Source organism: Sander lucioperca, chromosome 9, assembly GCF_008315115.2.
Source record: "Sander lucioperca isolate FBNREF2018 chromosome 9, SLUC_FBN_1.2, whole genome shotgun sequence".
NCBI classification, from domain to species: Eukaryota; Metazoa; Chordata; class Actinopteri; order Perciformes; family Percidae; genus Sander; species Sander lucioperca.
Genome location: NC_050181.1, coordinates 17,035,482 through 17,049,325, shown reverse-complemented (window position 1 = coordinate 17,049,325; position 13,844 = coordinate 17,035,482). Strand labels below are relative to the sequence as shown.

The 13,844-nt window shown below is 40.9% G+C and overlaps 1 protein-coding gene across 3 annotated transcripts; it reads right to left on the bottom strand.

The window, feature by feature from the left end:
- Positions 1-423: 423 nt before the first annotated feature.
- On the bottom strand, positions 424-12,893 carry pold3 (polymerase (DNA-directed), delta 3, accessory subunit). Of its 3 annotated transcripts, none has more exons than XM_031292465.2 (12): positions 12,731-12,893; positions 12,031-12,086; positions 10,941-11,040; positions 10,792-10,831; positions 10,455-10,587; positions 8,214-8,469; positions 8,044-8,116; positions 7,700-7,856; positions 6,833-6,936; positions 6,430-6,515; positions 1,172-1,253; positions 424-854 (listed from the first exon to the last, which is right to left on the bottom strand). In XM_031292465.2, the coding sequence occupies exons 1-12, from the start codon at positions 12,785-12,787 to the stop codon at positions 649-651; spliced, it is 1,350 nt and encodes a 449-aa protein (XP_031148325.1). In that variant the 5' UTR covers positions 12,788-12,893; the 3' UTR covers positions 424-648. The 3 variants fall into 3 exon arrangements, with proteins under 3 accessions (XP_031148325.1, XP_031148326.1, XP_031148327.1); XM_031292466.2 differs by having other exon boundaries at positions 1,172-1,250; XM_031292467.2 differs by having other exon boundaries at positions 7,700-7,847; positions 12,731-12,892.
- Between the last annotated feature and the right edge of the window lie 951 nt (positions 12,894-13,844).

Genomic DNA, 13,844 nt, shown 5'->3' with positions numbered 1-13,844 from the left:
CTACAATGGGAGGAGAGTTCTGCATTGAGTACTTTTACTTTTAATACTTCAAGTACATTTTCCTAATACTTGCATACTTTTACTTAAGTAACATTTTTAATGCAGGAGTTTTACTCGTAACAGCGTTATTTTTTACAGTGTGGTATTAGTACTTTTACTTAAGTAAAAGGATCCGAATACTTCTTCCACCGCTGACAAAAACATTGGTGCATCCCTTCCTCGGAGAATGTGGGAAATTAATAGCAAAAATACACATTTTCTGCTTTACTGAGAGCATCATCATATTTGGAACCGCTAATTATTAATGATTATTAAATTCTAAGTCTGTACGACAGACTTAGAATTTGTTCTCATAACTGAAATCTTGTCAACGTCCTACACAAGGATGTGTTTATTTTAGAGGGGAAAAAAAAAACATTTCAGTAAGTTTCAGCATTTAATATTTATTGAGTAGGTCATGTATTCACAGCTGGTTAGGTGAAAAGCGATATGGTTTTCATCCTGATTGACACGTACGTGTAGTTGAAGTCCTTTTTGAGGAGCGATTTGCATTCACGTTTCAGTTTTATCAAAAGATGGTCATAGAAAGTCCACAGCAGTGCTTTTTGTCCCTCGGCGCCTATACAAGTGTCCCACGCTGTCCTCCCGTCATTTCTTTTGGAAAAATCCCATAATCGAAGCTTGTTTAGTTCCTTTATTTGAATTTGCGGACGCTTTCTTTTGACTTTTCTTGTCGTCCTGTTTGCTACTTGCTGGTTGTTTTGCAGGGAGGGGATCTTTCGCAGCGTGTTTGGGGGCCTGGACGTCGTCCTCTGCTTCAGAGTACGATTCACTCTCATAGCCTTTCTCTGTCACTGGGGGGGGGAAGAGAGAGAGAATTACATGTAGTATAACTTTAACAAACTTAAAAAAAAGGCTAAAAACCCTGCTTTTTACAAAAGTCTATGAATAACTGAGTTGGCTATTCAATGTTAATCTAGTATGTGTGTGTGTGTGCTCTATACATGTTTTGTATATATTTTACTGTTTAATTGAACAAAGTTTTATTTTATGTCGCTTTTGTACGAAGCACACTGCGTTACATTAACTTGTATGATATGTGCTATAGAAATATTGATTGATTAAACTGAATCCAGTCAGAGGGACAGTTGTGTCTGTGTGCTTTTCATACCGATGCATCCTTCGTCGTCTACAAAGGTACGAGATTTCAGGACGCGTCTCCTCTTCCTCGTCTTCATTTCACAGTTTCCCTGCTGTCGAATAGAAACACAAAAATGGGAATGTTTAATTAGCTAATTCATGTTTAATACACAAACACAAAAAAAAAAAACATTTTATCAATGTCTAATAGTGGGATAAGTGGATTTTCTCTTTCACGCACTCGCACATATTAACTCTTCCGGGTCGCCGATCACTCCGGCGTGATCAAGTCACATGACCAGTTTAAGACGTCGAAGCATAAAAACAAAGTCACGTTGAGCGCTGCAGACAACTTCTGTCGAAAGTGCTGGCTTGAAACTCCATTCGAGTTTTTGTTTTATGTTGATAGACCAAGTAAAAATGGAGATATGATCATTTAAACTTTATATAAAAAAAAATATTGAAAATATTGACGCGTTCATAAAAGAACGCAAGATGGGATGCGGTAGGCGTTGCATTTATTCTAATAACTGTCGGTTTTTGTCATAAACGAAAACGGTGAAAAATGTCTGAATCTGCTGACTCTGCTCTTCAGGCTGCACATTTTAGGGAGGGGAGGGGCGGGGAGGAGGAGCTAACTGAGCAAAGAAGCAAAATTGAAAGGCGGGAGATTGACGGAGTAGACAAAGAGAGACATATTAGAGAGAGAGAGAGATATTATTGCTAGTTTTTGGAAGAGTTTGAGTAGATTTTGAGAGTAGTTTAGGAGTAGTGTAGGTAGTTTAGGAGTAGTGTAGATAGTTTAGGAGTAGCTAGATTTAGAGTTTTTTGTGAAAATGAAGCGAATGTTTTCGGTTGAACAAGCCCTTGACTTGTTCTATCGACTGGACGACCAGGACGCTGTTTACAGTTCATCGTCGGAATCAGAAAGTGGCGATGATGAGATTGACGACTCGGCTTTTGTGGTTCACAACAAGAGGTGAGACAGCTATATATATATATATATATATATATATATATATATATATATATATATATATATATATGTGTCTGTGTGTCTCTGTGTGTGTGTATATTTGTGTCTGTCTGTGTCTCTGTGTGTGTGTATATAGGTGTCTGTGTCTCTGTGTGTGTGTGTGTGTATATATAGGTGTCTGTGTCTCTGTGTGTGTATATATGTGTCTGTCTGTGTCTCTCTCTCTGTGTGTGTGTATATATATGTGTGTCTGTGTGTCTCTCTGTGTGTGTGTATATTTGTGTATGTGTGGTTGTGTGAACAACAATTTCCTTGCCAACGACTGCTTCACTGTAATTGTTGTGCATATGTGCCAATGAGCATCTTTAACTTTTGATGTACAATGTGTCTTGACATGTACAGAGATGATGAGCAGCCTGGGCCATCTACAACCCCGACAACAAGCAGACAGAGGCCTACACAGAGAGGGGGTGGAAGGAAGAGTCAAACCAGGTCAAGATCTCCAGCCAAGTCAGGACAGCCACACCACAGCTCTGAGCCCTGGAAAACAGAGAGTGATCCTGATACTGCCCCACAAACCAGTAGGTTCATGCCCCGCAGAACACCAGGAGCCCAGGTGAATATGCATTCAGTACACTCACCAATGGACCTGTTCCAGCTGTACTTTGCCACGGATACCATGAGGACACTCTGCAAAAACACCAACAAGCAGGCAGCAAAAAAACAGGAAATGGGGAATACGTACAAATGGACTGATGTTGAAGTTGAGGAACTGTACAAATACCTAGGTCTCCTCAAGTACACATCACTGGTGTCACTGCCAAGTCTCCAGGACTACTGGAAAAAAAAAAAAAAAACACCTCTTGTCTGTGCCCTTTCCAGCTACTGTAATGACAAGAGACAGATTCAGGGCGTTATCATGGAACATCCACCTCAGTGATCCTGAGGAGGATGTCAGAAATGACCAGAAGAAGGGAACACCACAGTATGACAAGCTGTTCAGAATCCAACCTCTGATGGATGACATTCGGAATGCCTGCAAGGCTCATTACCACCCAAGGAAGGAACTGGCAGTCGATGAGAGAATGGTGGCAACCAAAGCCAAAACTGGCATGACACAATACATGAAGGACAAACCAACAAAATGGGGGATCAAGCCGTTTGTGTTGGCATAGTCAAGTAACGGCTACACTCTCAACTTCAACCTGTATGTGGGCAAATCACACACACCCAGCGTACATGGACTGTCATATGATGCTGTCATGGATCTCATTCAGCCATCACATCTTGGGACAGGATACCATATTTATATGGACAACTTTTACACAAGCCCCAAACTGTTCCTTGGTTTGGCTAACATTAACTTTGGAGCCTGTGGTACCTACAGGGACAACAGGAAAGGGTGTCCTAGTAGCAGAGCAAATGCCCTCAACAGAAAATCTGAGAGAGGATCAGAGAGGGCCCCCTGGTCTTTGTGAAGTGGATGGACACGGGGGAGGTGTCAATGTGCTCCACAATCCATCCAGCGTTTTCTGGTGAGGCTGTCCAGAGGAGAGTGAAGGGTGGAGATGGACACTGGGCAGTAAAAGACATCCCCTGCCCTACCCCCATCACTGCCTACAACAAGAACATGGGAGGGGTTGACCTGTCAGACCAGCTTCTCCAGTATTATTCGACCCATCGCAGAACTGCTCGCTGGTACCGTACCATGTTCCTGCACTTTGTGGACATTGCTACAACAAATGCCTACATCCTACACTGTGAGATAAGCCACACACAACAGGTTCAGCACATGACACACAAGAACTTCCTGGTAGAACTGGTGTCCCAGCTGTGTGGAGTGGAAAAGACAGGAGTTCCCATCCAGAGGAGCACCGACCATGTTCCTGTTGCCATTGCCGTGGCTACAGATGTCAAAGAGAAAGCCACACAAGGCTGCAGGAGCTGCCATCGTTGCCAGCAAGTGGAGAAGAAAAGGAACCCCACGCCGTGGAAATGCAAGGCCTGTGATGTAGCCCTCTGTCTCATTGTTGACAGAAACTGTTTTGAGGAGTGGCACAGATAAAAAACAAAACAAAAAACAACAAAAACACACCTGATATTTGTTGTAAATAATTGTATGTATAGTTTGATTTTGTGTTCATTTTACCTTTTGTATGGTATATTTGCACTATTTAGGAACCCCTCTTACTCAATGAATGAAAGCCCTGTAATGTAGCTCTCTGTGTAATTGTACATGAAGTGTTTTGTAGAGTTTCTAAGCAAAAAAGAAAAGAAAAAACGTCTATTGCCACGCCTGCTTTTTGCTGTATATAGATTGATTTTATCTCACTTTTACCTTTTTATATGTTGTATTTGCACTATTTGGGAACCCTCATACTCTGGGAATGCAAGGCCTTTAATGTAGGTCTCTGTATAATTGTGTGCATAAACTGTTTTAAAGAGTGGCAAAGCTAAAAAGAAAAAAAAGCCTATGGCTACACCCGCTTTTTTTTTGTAAAATCATATTTTTTATCTTGATTATATCTGAATTTTACCTGTATATGTTGATATTTACAACTTGTGTTTACAAACTTTAAAAAATGCTTGGTTGAGCATGTCTGTGTTTTTTATATTAAAAAAGCTATCATTTTTCAAATCGGATTTTGTGTTTTTTGTGTGTTTTTGGGTCCAGTATGTTGATACAGTACATTAAAGTGAAAAACTAATGGTCATGTCATATAGGTGATGTTGTGCTGAAAAGAAAGATACCAAACATTGGTATGGTAAACATTTGTTTATGTCGCAAAATAAAAAAAATAAAAAGTACTCAAAAACGGTCAAAATAGCCCAAGACCCCGAAGGGTTAATACACGTTGCGTGTACAATGTTGTGATGACATAACTAGCTGGACCTCAATGTGACAACAACTGAAGAACTCATCGTTGATTTTAGGAAGAACTGTCTTGAGCCTAACGCCAGCTGTATCCATGGTGAAAATGTTGAATATTGAGACGTATATAAATACCTGGGAACCATATTCCACTCCAACCTTAAGTTTGATAAACAATACCGAGCCCTTTGGCAAACGAGGACAACAAACAATCCACTTGATGTGGAGGCTAAACTCTTAACCTCAGAGGAACATTTTATGTAGCTTTTATCATTCTTTTTTTTTTTTGGAAGTCACTTAAATTTTTCATTCGATTGCTCTTTTTATGGGTTGGGCAAGTTACTTCCAAAATGTAATACATTATAGATTACTAGTTACTGTCATTTGAGAGTAATTAGTTATGTTACAATATTACTGTCTCTGAATTGTAATGCTTTACACTACTTTTGAGTTACTTTCACCAAAATAACAGCGGAAGTTTGACTTGGCAGGTAGCTTGTGAATTTCACCACTGGATCAATAAAGTCTCCTCTTTATCCACTTTAATACATCATAATTTATTCATAATATTTTGTATAATTAATATGAATATGCAAAGTACCTAAAGCTATACCATTCTGGTTCTGGCTCTGACCACAGGGAACAGTGAAGAAATATGGACTAGTCCAGAATGCAATTTTTGTTTTTTCTACTATGGCCACTCCAAGACCCGCCCTTCAATCACTACTATTGGCCAGGCGTCCATGCTTACGCAAGGTAACGTAACCCCATTTGTACAGGTCCTATCCCCTGACCAATCAGCTATCCTAACCTTAACCACTCGAGGTCAATGCCTAACCCCAATCAAGCTGCTATTGAAGGGCGGGTCTTGGCTTGGCCATAGTAGGAAAAGAAATTTGGCATCCAGAACACAGGACCTACTTCCTGTATTTACTTTCTTGCTCCCGCCCCCAGACACATCCGACCAATAAGAGGAGTGGACGTTTGTGTGAAAACGAAACCGAACCAAGTGCAAACCGCTCCAAGTTTCCTAACTCATCAAGTGATTCAGACCAGAGCAAACAAACTGTAGGTGTGAAAAGGCCCTAAGATCTCTGGGGTCCAGTTACCATACCTGAGCTCCCTCTCGAAGAAACAGATAGTCCAGAAAGCCAAGAGAATCATGGGTAATTCTGGCCATGTTCTTTCTTGTGGATTCTCTTTAATGCCATTAGGGCAATGCTATCTTTTGCGTATTTTGGACAACCTGTGTGTGTGCTTGGCAGCTCTTGTCTGGGGTTCCCCATTGGTTGACCTGCTGCTAACTGACATGTTGGTTGATTGGATGATCACCATGGTGTTTATTCTTGCCTACTTTTATCTGGCTGGTTGACTGCAAAATTGAATTGCCCCTTTTGGGATTAATAACGTTTTTTCTAAATCTCCAGGTTTGATCACTTACATGTGACTGTGAAACAGACTCCACCTTCTTCTTAGGACTTGGTGACGCTTCTCTTGTTTCCATCTGCTGTGGGGAATCTGGAATGACTGAAGAGGTTAACAAGTATTAGTCAGAAGGACTTTGGAAATTTCACCTTTTCACATTTCCTTCTTTTACAAAGTTTGTATACGTTATAATATTCTGGGCCAGCTATAAACTAGGCCATATTTCTCTGAACTGTAGCCAAGGGTATTCTTATGATATACAACATTATGAAAGAAAACTACATTCAATGTGAAGTAATAAAAAGATGCATTCCGTCCCTTCCCTGTGGTCAACTATGTATTTTGCAACCTATTGACTTCAAGTCTTATAGATAGATAGAATAGAAAATCATAAAAACAGGGTCAAGTAAACAGCTCACCATCTTCATCGCTGCTGTCTGGTTCAGGCTTCTTAATCCTCCGTCTCTTTTTCTTGTCCATTTTCTCCTCCTCGCTGTCAGAATCCTCCATTCTCTTGGTTTTGCTTCAACAAGAGCAACACGTATATTTAATTAGATTTATAACCACATTTGACCATCATCACTCAATGAACACACCTTCATTTTAAAAGCTTTTAAAAACTCAAATTTAAAGTGCTCATATTATGCCCATTTTCAGGTTCATAATTTAAATTTAGAGGTTGTACCAGAATAGGTTTACATGGTTTAATTTTCAAAAAACACCATATTTTTGTTGTACTGCTCATTGCTGCAGCTCCTCTTTTCACCCTGTGTGTTGAGCTCTCTGTTTTAGCTACAGAGTAAGACATCTCACTTCTGTTCCATCTTTGTTAGGAGTCACACATGCTCAGTACCTAGGTAAGGACTACTAGCCAGTCAGAAGCAGAGTATGAGAGCGTGCCATGCTAGCAGCTAGGCGAGCATTATAACGTGTGTTACAAAGTGACCACGTTTGTCTCTGAAGTAAAGGCTGGACTACAATAGAGCTGTTTGGAGCAGTTTGTGAACAGTGTTTTCTGTTGGAGATGGTAAGTCCCTTTGGGGTGGACTTTGGGCTTTTTCACTTTGTAAACCTATAACGTGCACAAAAAGATATATAACACAAAGGTGAGGGGAAAAGCCAAAAAAAGCATAATATGAGCATTTTAAGAAGAAATGCAAAATACTGTTTTTTAAAGTTTTGAGCACAAATCAATAATTTAGTGAGTGGCTGGTAAAATTTGAACATTCACTAGCCAATTGGCTGGTGGACAAAAAAAAAGTAAATTTTGAACCCTGCACACACACCTCCTGGAGTCTTTCTTGGAGTTTTTGGGCGGCTCCACAGCAGCAGCAGCAGCAGCAGCAGCCTGTGTTTCCTCCGGCTGTGAACTGGGCCGCTGCTGCTCTGCTGAGGATGATGATGGAGCTGCTTCCTCCTGCTTCACCGTTTTGTCTGGTTTCTCTGAAGTGACCAGTGTTTAGGTAGAAAGGGTTAGTGACTCAATAAAGTCAGCACACCACAACACATGACTTGCCCCCACTTTTCTTAAAAATTAGTTCCTACTACTGCATTTTTAAAAACGTCAGTCATGTCGCATGCCAAAAAAAAAAAACTACAGAAGGCTGATGGTGGTGAAGATATTACTCACTTGCTGCTTGACTGCTAAAGAAGTTCATCATGGGGTTGGCTTTTGCAGCTGGTTTACTTTTGGGCTCATCAACCTAAAACAGGGAACAGTAGTAAATAAAATCCTGTAGCTCCTGTAGTCTATTTCTTTGTAAACTGCAGTGAATCACATCAAAGACTACCAAGCCGTACCACAGGTGCATCCTCCTTCTGCTCCGACTTCACCTCTTTACCACTGTCCTGGTTCTTAAGAGCGCTCTTATTTGCAAACATTCCCATGATGCCTTTCTGTGGCTTGGTGGAAGGTTTGGAAGCCGGAGTAGCATCTCCATTGGTGGTGGATTTCTTGTGTTCAGGCTCTGGTGCAGGAGCTGGCTGGGTTGGTCTGGCCTGCTGCAGCTCCACAGAGGACCTGGGCACTGCGCTGGCACAGCGGATGGCACTGTATCTGCAAACACACAGGAGGAACAAGTCAACCCTCCCCCAGAGACTGACAGTCCTTCAATAGAGATCTACAGTGAGTGCACTTTTTTTTTTTTTTTTTACAACATACATACTCGCAACATGAACACATCCTCCCCTCTTCGTCATCACCACCCACCCAGACAAAAATCAAGAAAAGATGACACAGTAACTACAATATTAAAGACCATTCAAAAATATAGTCAATAAACCATATATCAAATAACCACATGTATATGACAACACCATAAGCCCATCATACACGTTTCTCGCCAGCACAAAGCTTCTTAGGAGCCCTCCATAAAGCTCAGGTGCTTTCCCCATTTTCTAGTGTAGACATCTAATCTGGAAACCGTTTATATGAAGTTTTTTTCAAACGTCGCCACCCTAGCCCACTCCTGGATTGTCGGCACCCCTTCATTCCTCCATCCTCTTAAAGTAGTCTGTCTGTCTATCATTAAACTAGTCTGGACCCAGCTTCTCATGTGCTCATCTATCCCACGTACGATTGACCCATCTCCCAGAACAACTCATCCCGGGCTGAATGGAACCTGAGGCCTGTCCTACAAAGCAAGATTTGGCGTTAACGAGGTGACTTCAGGTTCAACCCAGGGTTTTGTGGATCACGAGGGTGGATCACTTGTTACTGGGTTAAATCGCCGTGGTAACTTGTGCTCTGTCTGGAGCAGGTTATGTTGGAGATTAGAGATCAACCGAGTGGTTCCCTAGCTACCACTGCCCTGAGCTACAGTAGGAAATGATGGAGTAACTGGATGAAAGAGGCGGATGGTCTAGGTAGGGGTGTAAGAAAAAAAGAAAAAAAAAATCGATACACTTGAGTATCGCGATATTTTATTTTGCAATACTGGTTTTCAAAAAAGCAATATTGATCTTTTTTTTCTTCTAGATTTTACTTTATTTTTATTTTTTTATTTTTTAGTTTACATGCAAAAATATTCATGTAAGACAGTGGTTCCCGTTTACGTTGTGTTTAAACCCCCTACTGCTAGATGGCTATGCTGAGACACACCCGTGCCCAACAGTGCCTAACAGTGCCTAACAGAGCCCAACAGAGCCCAACAGAGCCCAACAGAGCCCAACAGAGCCCAACAGAGCCCAACAGAGCCCAACAGTGCCTAACAGTGCCTAACAGTGCCTAACAGAGCCTAACAGTGCCTAACAGAGCCTAACAGAGCCTAACTTTTTACTAGAAGCTAACAACGTAGCTATGGCTGAACTTTGGCCTACTTTAGCATATAAACATTAGCTCACTAAGAACCTGGGAACCACAATCCCAAACTGGCATTTTCTGTGTACTGAATTGTTGACCTAAAGTAAACTTCTTTGACTTTTATGCACATCATATCTCTTTTTAAATATTAGTTTTTCTAAAATTATTCTTTAAAAAAATCCCAATATATTGCCTTACGCACAGTATCAAAATATATTGCAATATATTGAATCGTGACCCACGTATCGTGATATGTATTGTATCGCCAGATTCTTGCCAATACACAGCCCTAGTTCTAGGGCATATCTGAACATTTGGACTGTTACTTCAAATGATTGCACTACAACATCTGTTCAATTCAATTTCACTTATAGTATCAAATCATAAGAGTTATCTCAAGACACTTGAGAGATAGAGTAGGTCTAGACCACACTCTATAATTTACAAAGACCCAACAATTCCACAAAGAGCTAGCATTTAGTGCAACAGTGGCGAGGAAAAACTCCCTTTTAGGAAGAAACCTGGGACAGACCCAGGCTCTTGGTAGGCGGTGTCGGTTGGGGGTGTGATGAACAGTGGCAATAATAGTCACAATAAAGATAATGGAACTATGATTAGAAATAATAGTTGTAGCAGTTCAGGGCGTAGAATCTCATCTGCAGAATCTCTGAAAGAAAATAGCTTTTCCCCACCTGCGCGAAGACCCTGATGACTGTCCACTTTTAAAGCACACGACATACCTGCTGCAGTTCTTCAGATTGTCTTTGACGGCGTCGTAGTCGACGCCGTAGAGGGGGCCGCTGTCTTTCAGCAGAGCTTTCTGGACACTGTAGACGTGCACGCTGACGACCAAGCTCATCCTGGATTTGACGTCTGGAAAAGAAATCACCCGAGGTTAGACGCAAAACAGACCTCCTGCTGAATACACAAAAAGGAAAAGAAAAAACAAACCATAATAATAAAGTATAGTTTTAGTTTGCAGCCTGGAGGTTAAAGGCAACAGATTCAACCAGCCAACAATGCTGTGTGCACAATTACAGAGTAAACGCCGGTGATTTAGGAAACGCCTGTACACACCTTCCAACTGGTCCTCTTTGACTACGGACACCTTGTGACTCTGAAAGGAAGCACAACATCAGCAACAATAGGTATAATAATAATAATAATAACAACAACAACAAAAAAATCTGCAAAAACATGGCCTGTTAATTCATTGCGTTTCCCACCGTCTGGCCATTGTCCACAAACTTCCCCGACACGAGGTAGGTGGCATGGAGCGGAGCTGAGCTCTCCTTCCTCTTGTGATCCAAATAATGATAGAGCATTCTGAAAACAAGACAGATGTCATGTCAATGGCTTGATTCTTAAAAAGATCCCAGCCATTGTATTACCGCTGACTTGAATTATCTTGGTCTTGGTAAGTGGCATTAGTGAATCCCGAAAAAAAATAAACATATTGGTATATTGATTACTGTATAACCTTCTCTAAACGTATCCATTCGCAGCACATAAGGTTGTACTTTACGTACATGTTAGTGCATTCTGTGAGACCCTATAAAGATGTGCCACTACACCTGGATGGGTACTGAACGGTCAGAATTTTGGGTACCGACTGAAATGCATCTCCAGCGGCATGGAAAGCTGCTGAATGTGAGCAGTGAATACGGCAATGAAATTCTTAAGGCTGTTTTATGCTTCTGCCGTAAAATCTACGCCGTGACTACGCACGTAGGTACGTGAAGACACAAACCTACGTCGTAGCCTGACGTGCACCTCTCGAAAAACGTAACTACACGTTGCAGCTACGCACGCCGCTCGGCCGTGGCTTGGTAGCGTTGCATTTCCCCCGACTTATTTCCTGGTTCTCCTTCTCCATAACAACATGAAATCAAGGAGAGGGTTAACTTTTCCTGCTACAGATGTCTCACCATGGTCAGAAAGAACAGGGGAGACACTTTGTTTCTCTCACTATGGCTCTAGAGTCGGTACTCGCTCTGAAGATAATCACCATCACTCTCTCACTTCTCCCTCTGTTTGAAGTGGATAAAAAAAGCCATGTCAGCCTACTTACTGGAGTTCCACAACTACACATAACCTCTACAACTGTATCATTTTGGCTGTATTGTTTGTGTCCCTTCAAAAAAGTTTATTGTCCCCCCTCAGTTAGATGAGATGTACGCCCATGCCTAAACTCCACGCTAAATACGTGCACCCATAGGGAAAACACAGCTGACTCAAAAAACAAGTCTGACTCTAACTTGGCCTGTCCCCAGCTGTGCTTAGTTGTGTGCCATTAGCCCTGGCAGTAACACTCACTGTTTAGCTGTGTTGACATGGACTCCCAGAGTGAGACTCAGCCATTTATAGGTCACCTGTTAACAGAAAACACATGGCAACACTCCTGTTTACAGTCACTGTTTACTGGCGACGTGAATGAGGCAGGTGGGAGAAAAATACCGTAGTGATTTACCCTGTTCGTCTACAACTGCAGTCACGTTAACGTTAAAAAGTTACAGTGGACGTTAGTTAGCCGTTTGGTTGCCATCATTAAACTCGATAAAGATACATAATGCAGCAGCTCACGTAAGAACATGCTATCATTTGACTCTTGTTCAACATGTGATAAATCCTACAGTAGTCCATTTCGAAATCACAACCGTTGGCGGTAACAGCAGTAACGTTAGCTAGCTAGCTAGTACGTTAGGTTAACGTTCATCAACTAGCTAGCTAGCTAACGTCATCAAAAAAATACTTGTTTTGATTAATTTGTGCGTTATTTTCGAGATTATCATAAACCGAATTGACCACAAGCCCAAACGAAATAGTAAATAGTTGTAAGGCATACAATGATGTACATTACCCTGAAAGAAAGCAAACCATAACGTTAAACACGCAGTATTTTCTCCGCAGTTCAACGGCTAACGTTACTTCGGTTCTGACGTTGGTTAATTGGCATTATCTCGCCCAGAATAAAGTCAAGAAATACGGACATATTACGAATCAATGGTGCACTCACTATCTTATCGTGGTCGTTGACAAATTCGTCGATGTTATCTAAATAAAGCTCGTCCATTGTGTTTGATTATCCGTGAATGCAGACGTCTTGTTAAACCGATTGGATTCAACTGCGCGGGAAGAGTTTATTTACTTCCTGTTGAATGTCACGTGTCTGTTCTTCCTTCCGGTGGAATGAGAGGATACAGGCCGCCCTCTACAGGCCAACACGGGTACTGATGGAGATTTTCTACATTTTCTTACTGTCAACAATTCTAAAGCAAATGCACTATTTACTTCTGTTTGAGTAAATAGTCTTTTTTTTAATCCTCCTCCTTTTGCTAATCAAATCTACTCAAGCACTGTATTTAAGTATACTATTTAGCTATTTTATTTGAGTTACTTCATTTTGGTAGACTTTCTACTTTACATTCTACTGCATATTGCAAGGAAATAGTGTAGGTTAATTTTCTACTCAATTGCAGATTAGGATAGTATAGAGAAAAGCCCATACAGTGTTGCTGTTTTCATGTAAAAATGTATGTTATGTATGTCTAAACATATCCATAAACTGTTGTGAATAAGCATGTGAATCCAAAAGTAAAGATACCAGGTTTTTCCACCAGGCCAGGTAGGCTACACTGCCTTAGCTCCATTTTTGGGGGCACCAGTTCCTATGTAAAATTATACTTCAGTAAAGGCCTTCTTAAAGTAACTGCACTTGAGTTAAATATTGTTTTATTACTTAATATCTCTAGGCACTTTGCCTGCATGCTATAGCAAGATCTTCTGTGGTTAATGAACTGTACTGTGTTTGTGTGAACATTTTTTTTTCTGTGGATAAATAATACGTGACTGCTCTTTAGCTTGATTATTTAGCTGACAATGCTCAGAATCAGAATCAGAAATGGTTTTATTGCCACAATCAGTACACTTATGCATACATAAACATGGATATGAAATAAACAATAAATACAGAAAAAGAAATATATACATTCAAAGTAATTGTTGAATTGATTGAGTGCAACATTTGCAAAAAATATATAGTGTATGCAATGGGTAGATGTAAAGTAAAATGTTAAGAATCAGTGTCAGTGGGGGTCCAGGGCCTTGTTGGTGTCACGTGCAGAGAGAGA